The sequence below is a fragment of the Pleurodeles waltl genome, chromosome 4_1, assembly GCF_031143425.1.
Source record: "Pleurodeles waltl isolate 20211129_DDA chromosome 4_1, aPleWal1.hap1.20221129, whole genome shotgun sequence".
Classification (NCBI taxonomy): Eukaryota; Metazoa; Chordata; class Amphibia; order Caudata; family Salamandridae; genus Pleurodeles; species Pleurodeles waltl.
The window spans coordinates 850,951,576-850,970,692 of NC_090442.1; the positions used below are offsets into that span (position 1 = coordinate 850,951,576).

The 19,117-nt window shown below is 43.9% G+C and overlaps 1 protein-coding gene across 1 annotated transcript in view; it reads left to right on the forward strand.

Moving 5' to 3' along the window:
- Positions 1-19,117, forward strand: part of LOC138287203 (solute carrier family 23 member 1-like) — a 665,436-nt gene that overhangs the window by 576,633 nt on the left and 69,686 nt on the right. Inside the window, exon 8 of the mRNA XM_069227562.1 lies at positions 1,039-1,292. Coding sequence (XP_069083663.1) covers positions 1,039-1,292 — 254 coding nt within the window. The remainder of the gene's footprint in view (positions 1-1,038; positions 1,293-19,117) is intronic.

Consider the following 19,117-nt stretch of genomic DNA (forward strand, 5'->3'; position numbering starts at 1 on the left):
ACAAATATCATTAATATTCAGTTTTTCAATAACAGATACTGCTAAGCTGCTCACATAAAAACAAAGCATAGCATGAGCCTTTGGTCTGGCCGTACATGTTTTGCCTAACAAATTCTTTAGAATGACTGAGTGCTTGAAAATTGTGGTTTTAAGAATCGACTGGTTCTTGCTCCCTGATTATCACTGGATGCTTTTCATACACAGGTAGTAAGAAAAAGCCAAACAAATCTGAATGTATTTATACAAACTACAAAATATACTTTGAATATTCTATAGGTAGTACTTTTTAACATTACATTTATAAAAGAGTAACTACATTGATTCTAAGGTTATTCTGAAATCCCAGTTCACTGCAGAAACACCTTTATGTGAATAACATTCTTTCAGGCGATCAGATAGCACTATAGAATTGCTTTGGGTCTAAGCAAAGAATGAGGATCTCAGCATACTCTTTAAAGATCTTGGAGAGGGAAGACTTGAGCTTGTGGTACAGCTAGCCTAATTGATTGCTCCAGATGGGATGTATCATTTCTTTGCACAGCGAAAACAATAATCTATACCAGAATTGTCTGCTCTAGGTCCCAAAATACAAGACCCATGACAGGTCCTCATGATATCCTCATAAAATACATTTACCTAAGTCACTCATTTAAATAGGTAGTACTTTGTCTGAAAATGTCGTATAGATCCTGTTCCCTGGGACCAACACTGGGCATTTGTCACATACAGAGAATTAAGCTGAGTATTGCCTGTCTGTGAGTGACACATGTTAAGGCTTAGAAAATATAGTTATTAGATGCAAGATACGGTCATATGTCATACACAGTGTATGGTGCTGAGTAAATGCATCGGACTTCTTTGTGCTGAGTAGACAGAATATACTTTAAATGTAGCAGCAGAGCAAGAAAGAACTAGGTAGATCACTGTGACTTTGTGATGAAACAGAGTTTTAACAGTTTTTTATTATAAAATGTAAATAATGGTTTATGTTGCATTGCGTTAATTAGTGTTCTGTTTTTGTGTTTTCTGTTTAAACAGGACAGTGGGGGGTTCCTACTGTGAGCTTGTCCTCTGTTCTTGGCATGATTTCAGGAGTCCTTGCTTCAACAGTAGAATCTATTGGTGATTACTACGCTTGTGCCAGACTCTCAGGAGCGCCTCCTCCGCCGACCCATGCCTTAAACCGAGGGATAGGGATGGAGGGAATTGGATGCGTCCTTGCTGGCATTTGGGGCACAGGAAACGGGACCACATCCTACAGCCAAAATGTTGCTGCCCTTGGCATTACTAAGGTATGGGGTAAAACAAAGGTACACCTAAAAACATATTTGACACAACATAACATCATCCATGAATTCACACTGCAGAGTGTAACACGTGTGTATTTATGAGTGCAAACACAAAAGTGAATACCAAATGAGTAAATCCAGTGGCGAGCAATACAATGATGCCCAAAAATACAGTGGTTATGTTAGTCAAAGAGCCTATACAAATGACAACAACATAGATAATAAACTTGCAAGAATGGTCAAATGTAGGTCCAACAGATCCCAGATGGATGAGAGAAAACAATGTAAGTATGGGAGGTCTAGAAGACAGACTTGAACAAAGACTTCAGGAGAACAGCTGCCTTAGCTCATAGAAATCGGTAAAAACAAAATCACCAAAAAAGTAAATTTGTTTACACTTGAAGCATGCCTCTCTGGCCTTGTAAAAAACACACTGATGTGATGAAATGGGGGTGAGACATTTTGCCTGAGAGCATATAGTTCTGAGGATGGTCACTTTTACTAAGTAGCCTTAGAGACTGACATTTTGATACAATCTTTCCTTCTTGCTGCAAACATTATTACATGCACAATCATAAAAAACATTCAAGTACAATAAAGGATGACTGATATGAGCATCATAATTTACAAGAGCAGTTTGGCACTTATGTGCATCTTACCAGTGGTAACTAAACGATTGTTATAATTATTGCACATCTATGTGCTATTTGGTACAACTGAACTCCTCACTACTTGTGAAGTATTGAACTCATCATGTCTTTATCTAACGAAATGCTTTTACATGTATACCTGTATCATTGATTTTGTTCATGATTCTTCACTTATTGTAATATATGAGGGCATCATTTTACCCCTTATTGTGTTGTTTAAAATGGTATATATATATCACTTAAATGTGAATGACATTTGAAAAGACCAGTAGATGAAGCCTGACTGTAAATGCCTCTCTTAATGTATATGTCTGTATATTTTATTATGACTTTAGTTGGAAAAAATAAGCCTAGTGAGACAGCTACATCTCTCTCCGGGCCGGACTTAAAAAACGAATGAAAGCCAAATATGGATATTTTGCTTTTCATAATGTGTGTACAGTGTCCTTATATAATTTGATTGGAGATATTGAGATCAATACAGAATTCTCCAATAAACAACTATGTAATTGTTTTACCATTGCTGGCTCCATGGCGCTGGTTCAAAAGAGCTGATAAAATGAAATACAAATACGAACGAACCATTCACATTTATCTCACATGGCTAATGTGAAGACAGTCTTTACTTGTAAATCCGTTTGTTTTTTCATTTGCTAAGGGGTAAATACAGTCTAAACACAATGCTTGTGTACCGCAGAATTTCAATCAGAGATGTTAGAACACGGTGACATATTTCAAATGAAGACATTATTTTTAAGTGCACACTTTGACTCAGTACTATGTGCGGACCACATTTCAATTTAACTCTTAAATATTGAGAAGTATACAAACTTTGCAGGTTGCAAAGGCTTTGCAACTTTCAAAAATTTCAAAAACCACACAGCCAGACCTAAACTTCATACAAAATAGAAGGACTTTTTGCAGATAATTCACTCACTAACAGAGAGTCTTCGATGGGAATTTTGTTCCGCAAGAATGACTTTTGCAGGAATGTTTCAATCATTTTTTTAATGGCAACCATAACTAAATGTGCAAAGCTTACAATGCTTCGGGAAAAGTACATTTGGGGGAAAAAACCTTTGGAACTGAGTACACTACTTCTTAATAGGAAAAAAGTCGAGGTGGGCCTCTCTTGAATCAGGGTTGCTCCTGTACAGTCATTTTAATGACTTCTACACAGATATAATAAGACCATCCATTTTAAGGGATGAGGTCCTATTTTATCTTACACATCACGCCTAGGATGGGGTGTGTGCTGTCTGTTCATATCTATTTTAATACTTCTGGGTCGGGATTCTAATTAACAATACGGCTTTCAAAAACAATAACTGTTCAGCACATTGAGGATTCTTCGAGTACCAGGAAAACCTTCAGTACTGAACTTCTGTTGACTAAGTTCTTGCAGTTGTTTTTATGGTGGCCGCGGAAGTTCTCGCCGTGGGCCCATCTGCGAGCATATTTGAACAACAAAATAAAGGCCATGATTGAACAGTCTTGTGTAATAAGGATATTTCACAGATGTGGGATCACTCTTGCAGCAGACTTCCAAATCAAGCCTTTGTTGTGTGTTTTTTTGAGTTTAGCCCAGAAGAAATTAAATAGTATGGGGTAGGATAAAAGGGAAACACTTACATTCAATTAGAGTATTCATTTTATTGGTTAAGCATGTTATAAATACAAGGAGAAAATTGAAAATAAAAATCTCTTCTCTCGTATACAAGAAAGATACGTGTTTTGTACGCCTGGGTAATTTGAAGCCAATTAACTTTCTCAGTGATGTAAAAAAACAGCAGCAAATCAAAAATCATGCCCTGGCAGACAGGGCCCATTTAGGGCCGTTCAATAGGTGCAAAACACCTGCCACTCAGCTCGGGGAGAAGAGGAAGAAGGTTGGGTGGACACTCTGCTAAGCAATAACGTATGGGTTTAAAAGCACCTGCTGCAGAGTTCCTTGGGTGTCCAGCAGTTTTCGGTCAACCATAAAAATGTCAAGATAACTCTGATTACTAATGTGCCTGCTGGGGAGAGATCTGAGTTGTGTCTATATTTTATGTGGATAGCTCAGTAAGTTCCCGATTTTGTTACAGAGATTCTTTTGTCACTTGCCATTCATTAGTTACAATTCTAAAACAGCGCAGTGATCCATGAACAATCATCAAAGAGCTGCATTCAAACTGCATGCAATAGGTTAGAACATTAAATTTTTCCATAGTTTTTCATTAGTGCAATGGTGCTAAAAATGGTTCGTTTTTGTAGAAAACGTATTAGTAAAGCCAACCCCAACCACTGTGGTATGTTTTAAATCCAAAGTGTGTGCTTCTGCAGCTCAAACATGCTTAAAATATACTGCCTACTAGTATGGATGACATGTGATTCATACACCTTGTAATCCTTATTGTCGGATGTAACATTTCCTATACAAGGATTTACACTTGCATGGTTCATTGTCTCTGTATATTGTGCATGTTATGTAAAGTGCAATGACACCCTACAGTTTTCACCCATAAGAAATTAATCAATCTGGTGATTTTTAGAGAGCACTGAGAATGGGAAAACAAATAGAAAATAGAGCACACATTGTAGACAGTGCTTACAGCTGCGGAATAAATGCTGTAGGTAATTAACTGCTGCCTTATAACCTGATCCCCTCTACTTTCTGTGGCAACAATTTCTGTAGTCCTTGTTGAGTTATCCTCCGGAGCCATAGATTAAACTTGTGCTACTGCATGGCAATGTACAACAGCCACCTAAGTATATCATCTCTAGTTTTTACCAAATATCAAAAAGGGACCCAAAACAAAAAAAAGAACAGTTTTTAGGGGGTTCATCGGTGGCTAAATTATATTTTGGCCCGGAATCTCAAAAATTGGCCTTCCATCTAAAAATGAAAGAGAGATGTACACCATTTCCCTATAACCCTCTATAGTAGGCATAGAAAAAGCCAGTGTTTACGAGCACGCAATCACAGAAACAGAGCGACTGGAATGAGTTCACCATGAAAAACTTATTAGAAAAATTAATGAAAGAATGCAGGACACTGGTTTCAGGGGCATGGCAGCTAAGATGGCGGACACATAATTACACTCTTCCCAATTACCCAACACCATCCTGGGGTAAGAACTTGACCTAGCACCCCTCAATAACATTTGCACAACTACTGGAAAAAAAGATTTTGTGGTAGGGGGCTAAAGGAAATATTGGGAGGCACGATTTGGCAGCAATGCGAACCGAGACAGAGGGCTCAGACACTCTCAAGATGGCAGCCATTCAATGTGATATTGGCTTCACTGCCTAATTGTGCGCTAAGGCAGTGATGGGAGATCCTGCCTGACAAGACTGTGCGAAAGAGGCTGCAGACAGACAAAAGAGCAGAAGTGTGCAGGCACACCTAAGGCCTCCTGGTAGGCAATAGTGAAAGCGCAATGGTGAATTGATAAGCTGGCAATCTGAAGGGGTGACACCCTAAACAGTCAACGTTCTTGGCTTTGTACCCTCATGATTTGGCATGGGCCAGCATTTTAGAAGGTTGCAAGGTATGACTCCGTAATAGACGTGAAGCAGGTGGGGGTTCCTGTGGATGCTGAGGCTGCAGAAAGGGTGAGAAGGCAACCCCACAAGTGATATACCTAAAGAAGAGAGGCCAGCTGAGCTATGGTGGTCCTGTAACAGACACTGGGACCTGCTTTGATGCCCCCTAAGAGTTGGCCAGGACCCCTGGTGCAGGAGGGGCATGAGGTATGGCCCCTGGCAGACTTTGCATAGGCTTTGGTACCTGGTAGATGGTGGGCATACAGATAGGATGAAAAAGCAACCCCACACATTGACAAACCTGGGGAGAGAGACCAGCCACCTGTAGAGACAGCCTCTATAGGTACAGAATGCCTTTCAACATTGCCAGGCAGTGCTACCAGCACCAACAACAGTTGAGCAGGGGTGATTGATTCTGCCCAAGATGAACCTCCATTAAGTGCTAAATCAGCAGACTATGAAGGTGAGGTCATACCATGCCGGCAACAGTACAACAATACTATAGTGTGTGGTCAATTGGAGATAGGCAGGAATAAACAAGGGGGAAATGTAAGAAGCAGACTGTTAAATCCCACATCCCGAGGGGCAGTGATGTGGGGGTAGTCAGAGCCTTAAAGCAAAATGCAGGCCACTCACATGCAATAATAGTTACAGTAGGGAAAGATAAACCAAATCACTGGGCCCAGACCAACACAGATAAATTTCAAAGCCACTAAGGGAGGTGCCAAGGTCACACCTCTGACTCTCCACCACCTCTCCCGTGAAACCTTCCTCCACAGATACAATACTTCAGGTCATTAAGAACACTAGATCCATCTCCTACAGGGGAAGATGGAGAGAATTCGAATGGATATGACCCTGCTGAAACAGGACCTCAGTAATACAACAGAAAGAGTGAAAGAAAAGGAGACATATATCAGGAACAGGCCCAGACCATAAAAACAACATTATCCCGGCTAATTGGACCTCTTGGCACCTAGAGGGGCAATTTGAAGATGAAGAAGAGAGGGAGACACAAAATAACACCCAGATTGGGGGTATCTCTGAACGGGCTGAGGGACAATCCATGGAGTAGCACCTTGGTGAAGACAGAAAAATCATACCTAATGCTTCATTAATGAAAGCACGACCAGGGCCTTGCTGTCTAAATGCCTCTCAGAACTTTGATTAATCCTATTATAGTTCAACTCCTCAACTAAAATGACAGGGTTGCCATCCTAAGTGCAGCCCACATGACTGGATCGATTCTGTATGACAGTCAGAAGGTTATGATGTTCCCTGGCTATATTCAGTCAGTGCTGGCGGCTATGACTTTATACTATATATGCCTTAATGTTCCCAACCAGGCTATGGGTTGCTTTCAATTGCAGATCCTTCTTTGTTGAAACACCAAATTAAGTTAGTGATTGGGCAGATGAGAGAAAAGTCTGCCACAGAAAAGGGAAACAGTCAAAACCCTTACCAACTGCACAGAAGTTGGATAGACCCCCATGACGACAGCAGAGACAATCCCAGAGGTGCTTGCAGGATCCTGAATGGGCATCTCTAGCATGGCACTGACAGTGGTGAAGAAAGAGACTCCAAAGTGTCAGACCCAGGAGATGAGACTGCCCACTAGTTCCAGGTATTGAACCAGAGAGAGTAGTGCCTACCCCCGAGCATCTGAAGAAGAGCAGGACAGGCTGGATGCCTGGATAGTAGTTTAGGCACAGCTATACAGCATCCCAACTGCTTATTCTCTGGAATATTTCAGATGCTACACATCTACAGCGATACATCTGACCTCAATCTGACTTGGGGAAATCCATATATATCATAGGCAAAGTCCCAAATAATGTACAAAGCATCTAATTGATGGCAGTCAAGACCCACTTCAAATATTTGGGCTTGGTGGTTTCCCTTGTAAACTGGGATCTAAATATCATTCCTCTACTTAATATTTCCAAGGAAGAGAGAGAGGGATGGGAATCTCTGTCACTGACTATTATGTGAAGGTGAGCACCTGTTAAATTGGTTGCACTGCCACATATCTTATACATCATCTACAACTACCCATATTCACTTCACCCACAATTCTTTCAATCCCTACAGTCCCTGCTCATAGGCTTCAAGATGGAGCTGCAGGTGTTTCCTTTTCTATATGTTTCCAAGTCTCTTTTGATGGTGAATTGGAAATCCATGACATTCAACTATATTATTGGTTGTCCCAGCTGATTTCACTCAACTACCAGCTCTTTTGTGATTGAGAGGACATGGCGTTATGGATAGAGCTGGAGTCACTTAAGTCATTTGATCGGCCTTCCATGCTTTATGATGTGCCAGTCCCCTATATCCTACCACCAATCACCCCAAACTCGATACTGTGTTGGATAGCCGCAATGAAACATATTAGGTGTTGTGAGACTCCACCCTTTCCACAGGATGAAACCAAAAGTTTTGCCAGCACCCCTCTTATTTTTTGTTGAATTAATTTTTGTTTGCCTCCGGACTCGGTGCACTTTACCACTGCTAACCAATGTTAAAGTGCCTGTGCTCTCTCCTTTAAGCATGGCAACTTTGGCTTATACCTTATTAGCATCCATAATGTATTTATAAATCCCTTGTAGAATGGTATACCATATACCTTAAATCCAGGGACTGTAAATTAAATGCTACTATTGGACCTGCAGCACTTATTGTGTCACATGTATAAGTAACCGCTAAAACATGTCACAGGCCTGCCACTGTAGCCTGAATGGAGTTTTAAACTGCCACTTTGACTTGGCAGTATAATTCCCTTGCCAATTCTTAAACTCGCCTTTCATTGCATAGAAGCCACCTCTAAACTGGCCCTATGTAGCCAATAAGACAGGCATTTTATTGTAATTAAAAGGTTGAACATGTACTTATGCTTTGCATGTTTTTGTAGTAAACAACTCCTGAATTTGTTTTTCACTGCTGCAAGGCTTACCTCTCCCATGATAACACTGGGTTGCCTTATTAAATTTAGTAAGTGGTAACCATTGATTTGGAACAGGTAGGCATTTTGTGTTTGGTGTCTGAGAAATTGTAATTAAAAATCAGCTTTAATGATAAAGTCAGATTTTAAGTTATACTTTTGGAAATACAACTTTTAGAAACTAGCCTTGAACTAGTTTGTGCCTTTCTATGTTCACCGGACTGGATGAGGTTGGCAATTGGACTTTGTTTATTCCTCCCAGACAGCTGCACAATAGAGGAATTAGATATGCTTGGATGGACCATTAATTGCTAGATATGGTGGTGGAGCTGGGCAAAGCCCCACTTGCAACTAAATAGACTGTGTCTCGCTTCACACAGAGGAATTATTACCCCCCTTTTTAATGCAGCCAGCTTGGAGCCAAGGCGGGGTAGTCAGAAAACTTCTAGCAATCAAATGGACTTCTTTAGAAGTTTCTCTTGCTTCAAAGAAGGTACCATCTATAAAAAGGGGACCCTAAGACCGACTCCTTAGTTCACATTCTGGACCTGTGGAAGGACGACCAAAGAACTGTCTGTTACTGTGACCTACCCTGTACTCCACAAAACTGCTTTACTGCACCTGGAAGGGCTGCTCAGCTGCCTGGAGCCTGCCTTGGGCCCTGAGAGGCCTGCCTTGCCACTTGAGCCCTGCTTTATTACCTGAAACTAGGACTATCAGAATGAATAAAATGGCTAGTTTGTTATACTCCGGTTCAGAACCTCAGGGACAAAAAAAGGCTTCCATCATCTTGACCTTACACCTTGATCATTCCTGGGTGAGTCCTGAGTCCCCAAGTGGTGCACCTCCTGCCGTGGCCCCTTGGTTGTTTTGTTAAAGGTGCCTAAATGTAGAAATCTTCAATATGACTCCGTCTTCCTCGGCCACTGCCTGCCCCTCTGCCCCACTGAACTTTACCTGCTCAGAACATTTTCTTTAAAGTTTTTACTAAGTCCAAAGGCAAATGCAAGGCAACTTTAAAGGGCTACTTAAGTCGGTGGCAGAATCAGTCCTGCGGCCTTCTAGCAGCATTTAACTTACAGGCCCTGGGCATGTGTAGTGCATACTACCAGGGACGTAAAAGTATATTAAATATGCCAATTGGGGATAAGTCAATGTTACCACATTTTAGGGATACAGCACAACCACTTTATCACTGGTTAGTAGTGACAAAATGCCCAGCATCTTAAGGCTAGCAAAAATGAAGTCAGCAAAAACAGGAGGTCTGAAGGCAAAAAATTAGAGGAAGCCGTGCCAAAGATTCTCAGGTCTAACAAAGGGTGGTTTGGGTTCCTCTCAGCAGAGTTGGGGAGATTATGAGAGATACAGACAAGTACCCGAACAAGGTGGAAGAAAGGGTTCCCATGCCCCTTCTGAGAAGGAGGTTCTGGCCAAGAGCCCCCCCCCATTTCCAATACCACTGCATTGACTGCGCACAAGCAGGGGACCTCTAAAGGGTTAGCCTACATGGCCTTAGGGGTAAATAGTCCCCAAGAGCAGGAGGTAGACCATGCTCTAATCTCCCTTAGTTGGGATGTAAAATCAGAGGGTAGAACTGTGATCCCTAATGGTGGGAGCCATCACTTTCACCAGGTCAAGGTGAATGGGGGCCCTGTCACTGCTTTTGAAGGACATTGGGGCCAGCCATCTGGGAGTACCACTCACAAATGGAGGGTACAGATGCCTAGATAGAGGGACAGGGGAGGAACGATTCACTGTCTTTCCCCTGCTCAGACTCAGGGTATGGGCCCTGAGCTGAGTGCCTAGTCTAAGGCTACCACCCCTGAACGGGTAGGGAAGAGAGTGGAAGAAGGGTGCCTAACACCTGGCGCAGTTGCCCAAAACTCTGAAAAACTTCAGAGGTCAGAGATCCCCGGATGAGCTAGGGCCTGGCTTTTGACATTGATAGCTGTTAGTGGCCTCTGTTGGTTGTTGTCCTTATGGGCAGAGATTTTCTAGGGTTGGGGACAAAAGTCTGATCGAAGGGGACGAATGGGCCACATCACTTTGTGGGCCATGGTGGCACTGTCTGCCTACTGGGATGCATCTGTGGGCAAGTTAAGGTTAGGTACAGCACAAAAGAGTGAGTAAAAGGGTTTCCCCGGGGTCAGTTCAGTGGCTCTGGAGAATTTAGTCAAATAGATCCAAATAAAATAGATTTGGCAGATAAGTGGCCTCTGCAGTAGAGGGCCATTGTCCATGATTGGCATATAACTGGTCTCTGTAGTAGAGGGCCATTGCTTGTTTTCTATCGTCTAAGCAGGGAAACCTATCAAGGTATTGATAAGTCTTGCCTGGCTTTTGGCTGGATGGGGGTTGTGTTTTACTTGGCCTACTCTGCATCCTCACACCCAGACTTTTTGCCTTCACCAATCCTTTTGCTTAATTTGTTTTTGTTGACCTTAGGACCCTGTGCACTTTACCACTGTTAACCAATGCTAAAGTCCTTGTGCTCTCTCCTTTAAACATGTAAAATGTTCCTTACACCTAATTGAAATGCTTAATGTACTTCTATGTCCCTTCTAGAGTGGTATACCATATACCTAGGACCTCTATATTAAGTGCTACTAGTGCACCTGCACCATTTATGGACCCACCCACTTAAGTACCCCCTTTGAATTATGTCCGAGGCATGCCACTGCAGCCTGAATGTAGCTTTAAGCTGTCAATTCTACAATTGGAAGTTTAAAACTACATTCAGGCTGCAATGTAACCTCCTTGCTAAGTCTTAAACTCCTCTCTTGTTTTATATGTCGCCCCTAAAGTATGGACCAACATAGTACACGGTGCATCCTAATTAAAAGGTTGGACATGTATTTTTATGTTTAACATGTCCTGGGAGGGATCGACTTCTGAATTCATTTTTCATTACTGTGAGACCCACCTCTCCCTTAGGATAACATTGGGTTGCTATATTACATTAAATAAGTAAAAAATTATGATTGGGAACAGGTACTGCATTTCATTGTCGGTGTCTGAGAAATTGTAATTAAAAATCATCTTTAATGGTAAAGTCGGATTTCATGATCCAATTTTGAAAATGCCACTTTTAGAAAGTTGGTATTTTCCTGCCCTTAACTATTTGCTGCCTGTAGCCTCTCCTGTGTCACATGACTGTGTGTAGTTGGCAGCTAGACTTTGTTTATTCCTCCCAGGCAGCCACACAATAGAGGGAGTAGGTGTGTCTGGATGTGCTATCATCTAGTGGATATGGTGACAGAGCTAGGCACAGCCCCACTTGCAACTGAATAGGTTGTGCTCTGCCTTCATACACAGGAATAGCCATCCCTGTCTTATTCATGCATTTAGCATGGAGTTAGGGCAGGGAAATCTGGAAACTTCAAGCACTTTAAAGGGACTCTCTATAAACTTCTCTTTTTTCAAAGAAGGCACGATGTACAAAAAGGTTACTCTCAGATCCACTCTTCAATTCACTTTCTGGACCTATGGAAGGACTCCCAGAGGATTGCCTGTTACTGTAGTCTTCTGTGTACTCTACAAGACTGCTTTTGCTACATCTAGAAGGACTGTTTTGCTGCCTGAATAGTACCTTGGACCCTGAAAGGCCTGCCCTGGTGTTTGACTCCCGCTTCATCTCCTGAAGCCAGTACTACCAGAGTGACTCTCAGGGCTAGCTTGCTAGTCTTCTGTTCATAACTTAAGAACAGAAAAGGATCCCACCACCTTGCACCCGCACCTGGACCCAGCCTGAGTGAGTCCTGAACAAACAAGTGGTGGTGCCCAGATAGCCATATTCCAAAACGTAAAACATTTTTTACTACAAAAACTGCTCTGAGAACTGAGGGAAGACCAGGGCCAAGCTGCTTGTCTATTTGCCCAAGGTGCATCGCCGGTCAGCCAGACCTTGAGGTAGTTCTTGCTTCATACTTCTGCAAAGCAGCTACTCCTTTTTGAGCATACCCTCAATGAAAAGGTATTCGGTGTTCTGGAATTCTTGTTGGCTACAGCTTCCAGGTTTGTTCCGCTGAAGATTTTGGACTTCCAAACAAGGGACTACATCCAAATAGGCAAATTTTCACCTCACCTTCATCCAGTCAACACTGCCTCCTCCTCAGACACCACCTGCAGCCTTGCACCACTGAATCTTACCATCTCAGAACATTGTCTTCAAAATTGCTTCAAAGTCCAAAAGTAAGCAGTGACCGGGATCAATACATTCCTTGGGCCTCATTACGAGTTTGGCACTCCCATGACCACCAAGTTGGCGGTGGTGGTCTGACTGCCAATGATCTGGCAGAGAGGATTGTTGTATTATGAGTATGGTGGTCATAAGTACAGAAGACCGCCAGCGGTCCGTCCTCACTATCAACACAACCCACCAAGATCACCCAGATGCACAAAAAGTTCAGTGAAGCCTGTGTGTTCGCTGGAGTCATTACGAGGTTGCACACTGCCAATGTGACCATGGTGGTCCAACCACCAGGGAGAAGTTGGCGGAAATGGACAGAATAAAGGGAGACACTCACCTGCAGACAGTTGCACACGTTCAGAGCTGGCATGGAGCCTTTCGGAAATGTCATGACAAATACAAATTACACACTCACATTCAACATTGGCCAGGCACTGTCTACACATACAACATACATATCTATTTATGTTGCATGGAATACATACAGCATCACCCTGCAATGGCCACATACATCCTGCACACCACACCACAATGAAAGCACAATGGAATACACAATAGACAGAGAGACAAATAGATAAAATAGACAAAGTACACTATAACAATAACACCTGCACAATTGGGATGGGAGCATCAAGAGCATAAATGGAAGAAGGCTGCACTGGGACACGTTGTCAGGTTGAACAGGCCCCTCAAACAACATGTGCACAGGAAATGGCCCTACATGGATCTCAGAGACGAACAACACCAAAACAAATTGTCATGCACAGCAACACAATGGGTCAACAAAGCACATACAACTCAAACACCATGGGACATGCCTGTACATTAACTAGCTGCAAGGGACACACACCTAAATGTACACATGCACACCCAAACGCCAATCAACCTAGCACAACTCCATGTCTGCAATAACAAAACTCAAGAATACACAAAGCACATGTATAATATAGCCATATCAGGGGGACAAGTCCAACACCATATACATGCCCACATTGACAACACAAAAAGAAATACCATACCAAACAGTGCACAGTGCTATGAAACAAACCTTGAATAATCGCACATAGACCTAACATATAGCATATACCCTTTCCTTGGGGGATAACAGCATTGCACACAAATTCACATACTGCAGACAACAGAACATGGAGCAGCAAGCAGGCACAAAAACACACAACTGGAGGCACACAACCAAAGTCACTTAGGAACAATATCAACATAGGAAAGCAATTGCAGGACAAAGGTATACCCAAAAAATCAACTCTTTGGCTTTAATGCCAACAACAATTAGTTTCAAAAACAATGTCCAAAGGCCAATAAAAGTCCAAAGCATGGTACAGTGTTGTGCCCCTACTTAATTCCTGACTGCCATGTAACCTCCACAGTAAGGGGCATCAAGAGGGCAGGCAGGCACCTCAGGGATTATCCTTGGGGGTTGGGCTTGGGAGAGGGGGCTCCAGTTTGGGAGGGGGGCTTGTTCTTGGGGGGCGGAGTATGGGTCTTTGCAGGAGGGCAGGGGATGCCTTGGAGGTGGAAGGGATGGGCTTGGAGATGGATGAGGACCTTTTAGGTGTGGTATGGGGGGAGGACAGGGGTAAGGCCAAGGTCACAAAGAAAATGTTTGTTGGACACACAACGACAGTCTTCAGAAGGGGGTCAGAATTTGGAGGTTGAGGAAGTGGTTGTCTGAAGTATAGTTGTGGATGTCTTAGTTGTGTGCTTATGGGAGTTATGCTTGTGTATGGTGGGTGTCTATTGGGTTGGTGATTGCGGGCTTTTAAGTGTCTTGGGTTTAGGAGGGTAGAGGTGCTGGAGGATTCCGTGGTTGGTAGGTGTCTGTATGTAGGGGAAGGGAGGATTTGGACTGGCAAGAGGGAGGTGGAGGGAGGACAGAGAGTGGAGGGTGACTGGCTGCTGTCGGTGTGGAGACCAGAGTTTGAAAAGATCTTTGTAGGGCAGCCATTGCACCATTAATGCCTTCCAGGAATGCATTGGTCTGATAGAGTTGACCTGCCTGCTAATCCCTGGATGGCAATTCACAATGGTGGACTGACCTACAGAGATACTTTTCAGTAGGTCAATAGCCTCCTCACTGAGGGCAGCAGGGCCAACAGGGGCTGGGGCGGAGGCGGAGGTCCCTGTGGCAAAGGAGACACCCACATACTTTGGTGAGCGGGCACGGCCAACTGGCTGGGGAGCAACTGGGAAGGCAGTTATTGAACAGGGGGTGGCGGACAAGGATGGTATGGGGGGTCCCTGATGGGTCTGCAACCACTTGGGAATGGCCACTGGAGGAGGAATCCAATGATGATGAAGAATGTTCGGTCTCCCACATGACACTCCCCTCACCCTCAAGGCCACTGGGTCCTTCTGTGTCTGTGGTATCTTGACCTGGGGTCCCCGGGCTAGATGCTTCCACATTCGGCTGTGACCCATCTCCTTTGCTTGCCGGTGTTGATGCTGCAAAATTAAAGAAAAATAGGGTCACAACACATTCCTGATAACAATTCAACCACAACTCTGAATGACAAAGAATGCCATCAGGTCAAGTAGGCCTCAGCAAAAACTCACACCTAAGTGGCACATACATGTGCCATAACATATGCCTGCATGCCATCGGTATTTCCCAGAGTTACCCACAAGAAAATCAGGATGTCAGACCACTACAATTGCATGAATGAAGTCTGGCAAATACCACAACAATACTACAACTAAGTGACCTCTCCAGCCCTAATGTTGTGCCACATGCAGCAGACTCCAGTTAAATTGTAGCCAACAAAAATATCCTATTGTGAACTACACACCCATTTTTAACACACAAGTCTGTGCACACATCCGTTTTTCACTTTCATGATGTACCAACAATTTGTGATGAAGTCAATGACACCCAGCCGACTCTGATACAAAAGTGCAATATCCTAGAGTTTTTAAAATGGAAATACCCATGTAATAATGGACACATGTCAACAATGTACAGATCTTCAAGTGACACCTGTCACAATAGAGTCAAGGAGGTATACTCAGTGTCACACAGAGAGGCCTTACATGTATTGATGAAAGGAATACTATTGACATCAGGTTCAATATGTCAGGGAGGAAAGTCTCAAAGATACACACAGCAAATATTCAGTAGGTCCCAGGATAGCCACCACTAATGTCTGACATCCATGACAATTACAATATCTTAGTGTGTCAGTAATACACATCTGTCCCTTGAATGTTGTAGGGACACAGAACTCACAGTCACAGATAGAAGGGCTCCAACTTGTTGTCCAATGAGAAGCAACAACACTACCCACATCTTGTTCATGCCAAACATGGTAGCTATCTGTGGATGAATGCATGAACCCAAACACACGTGATGCCAACATCAATGCAATGCACAAGACACCCCATGAGACATGACAAAAGTCAAGAAACAATTCTCAATCAATACACGTGTGCAGTAAACTCTTCAAGATAATGCCATATCATGGGCATACATAAACATATATTGTTCCCACAATCTTGGGCCCCATGTCATATGTCATATTCCTTATTGCTACAGCACTTCTACATGCCAAATGACATACTATGATACATGAAGGTATCTGTTAGACAATACCCAATGTCTGTGACACAACATGGAATGTACCACCATTGTAAATGTACCATTCCACTAACAGTTTTCTTAACACATGAATGTGAGGGGATACAGAGATCATAACATCAACATGGCTAGAACATGCATGAAATATCAGATAATGAACATTTCATAAAGAGAAAAGGACACATGCTAACATGTAGGCACATTGAATGTTGGCAACTGTCAGGGGACATGATTCATGTCAATGGACACTCCCCACTTTCAAATGGAAAGTGATTTGCTACATATGCAAACAATTATCCAGGTAAGCCATGTCACATATATGATGGGCACCAACACTGAACAGACTGCAATGAGGCACCAGTATCCATCATATACTTGCTTTTAGGCATCCGATGTCTACATACACATATGCCCAGACACATGGCAAAGGGTAGTGATCCATATACAGTTACCTTTTGTATGTAACATTCAGGGGAAGTGATCAATGGCTCACTATGTAAGTGGTTTTTGAAGTCCCCCAAGGCTTGTACTAGGTCCCAGGGTCAGAAGGCAAGGTACACCAGTTAGATACACATGACATATCAATACAAACAAACTCCCAAATACTGAGTGACACATGGCTCTTCCCTAGCAATTGGACAAGCAGGAATTCTCTCTGTACTCACACCCTTGTGGCTGCTGTGATGCCCTCAAATGCCAATCCAGCTCCGGGTAGGCCACTGCCAGAATGCGGGCCATTAGGGGGGTCATGGCCCAACGAGCACCCACCCATGTTGGAAGGAGAGCCCCAGCTTGGCCTCTGCAATCTTCTGGGCCCAGGGTCTCAGGTCCTCCCACCTTTTTCTGCAGTGGGTGCTCCGCAGGCTGTGGACTTCCAGGGTCAGCACCTTCTTATCGATGGCTCTCCAAATCCCTTTCTTTTAATGGCCATTGAACTGCATGGGTGCACAAACAGAAGAGAGAAAACTATGTCCCCAGATCACATTTAAAATGGCAGAGTCACATACATGTCAGTACACATTGCAATGGACAATCTGTTTAGCCCAAAATGCTCAAGTGGGGCATATACCAGTCACTGAGTACATGGGCAAGACTACAAACATTTCCCAATCTAGAGACCATACCATCACCCTGCTTAGGCCCTCCACTAACTAGGTTGGTCAACTGACATTTTGTGGGATATGCCCTGGCATTCTGACAGAGATTTCAAAAAGTATGGGACACAGCACAACTCTGTGTCTTCCTAAGCCACTGTGAAGGCAGCTCCATGGCCTTTACTATAAAGTTTGGCACACCTAGGCACAATCTAACCTTTGAGGAGGGAATATATGTTGAAATACAGGGAACAGGGAAAAAGTGGACATGAGGCACCTACCTGCCCCTCTGGCGCACCACAGAGCTGTCCATCCAGGGATAAGTCCTCCTCCACCAGCTTCTCCAGCTCCTCCAGGGAGAAGGCTGGGGCCCTATCACCTTTTGGCTGTCGCATGATTGCTCCCAGAGGTGGTGTAGGAAGTTGGCTCTGTATGTGCTATTTCAAAGTAAGGAATAGCATGCACAGAGTCCAAGGGTTCCCCTTAGAGGTAAAATAGTGGTAAAAAGAGATAATACTAATGCTTTATTTTGTGGTAGTGTGGTCGAGCAGTAGGCTTATCCAAGGAGTAGTGTTAAGCATTTGTTGTACATACACATAGACAATAAATGAGGTACACACACTCAGAGACAAATCCAGCCAATAGGTTTTGTATAGAAAAATATCTTTTCTTAGTTTATTTTAAGAACCAAAGGTTCAAATTTAACATGTAATATCTTGTTTGAAAGGTATTAAAGGTAAGTACATTAGGAACTTTGAATCATTTCAATTGCATGTATACTTTTCAAGTTATTCACAAATAGCTATTTTAAAAGTGGACACAGTGCAATTTTCACAGTTCCTGGGGGAGGTAAGTTTTGGTTAGTTTTACCAGGTAAGTAAGACACTTACAGGGTTCAGTTCTTGGTCCAAGGTAGCCCACCGTTTGGGGTTCAGAGCAACCCCAAAGTTACCACACCAGCAGCTCAGGGCCGGTCAGGTGCAGAGTTCAAAGTGGTGCCCAAAACGCATAGGCTTCAATGGAGAGAAGGGGGTGCCCCGGTTCCAGTCTGCCAGCAGGTAAGTACCCGCGTCTTCAGAGGGCAGACCAGGGGGGTTTTGTAGGGCACCGGGGGGGACACAAGCCCACACAGAAATTTCACCCTCAGCGGCGCGGGGGCGGCCGGGTGCAGTGTTAGAACAAGCGTCGGGTTCGCAATGGAAGTCAATGAGAGGTCAAGGGATCTCTTCAGCGCTGCAGGCAGGCAAGGGGGGGCTTCCTCGGGGAAACCTCCACTTGGGCAAGGGAGAGGGACTCCTGGGGGTCACTTCTGCAGTGAAAGTCCGGTCCTTCAGGTCCTGGGGGCTGCGGGTGCAGGGTCTTTTCCAGGCGTCGGGACTTAGGTTTCAGAGAGTCGCGGTCAGGGGAAGCCTCGGGATTCCCTCTGCAGGCGGCGCTGTGGGGGCTCAGGGGGGACAGGTTTTGGTACTCACAGTCGTAGAGTAGTCCGGGGGTCCTCCCTGAGGTGTTGGTTCTCCACCAGCCGAGTCGGGGTCGCCGGGTGCAGTGTTGCAAGTCTCACGCTTCTTGCGGGGAGTTTGCAGAGTTCTTTAAAGCTGCTCCTTTGGATAAAGTTGCAGTCTTTTTGGAGCAGGTCCGCTGTCCTCGGGAGTTTCTTGTCGTCGTCGAAGCAGGGCAGTCCTCAGAGGAGTCAGAGGTCGCTGGTCCCTTTGGAAGGCGTCGCTGGAGCAGAGTTCTTTGGAAGGCAGGAGACAGGCCGGTGAGTTTCTGGAGCCAAGGCAGTTGTTGTCTTCTGGTCTTCCTCTGCAGGGGTTTTCAGCTAGGCAGTCCTTCTTCTTGT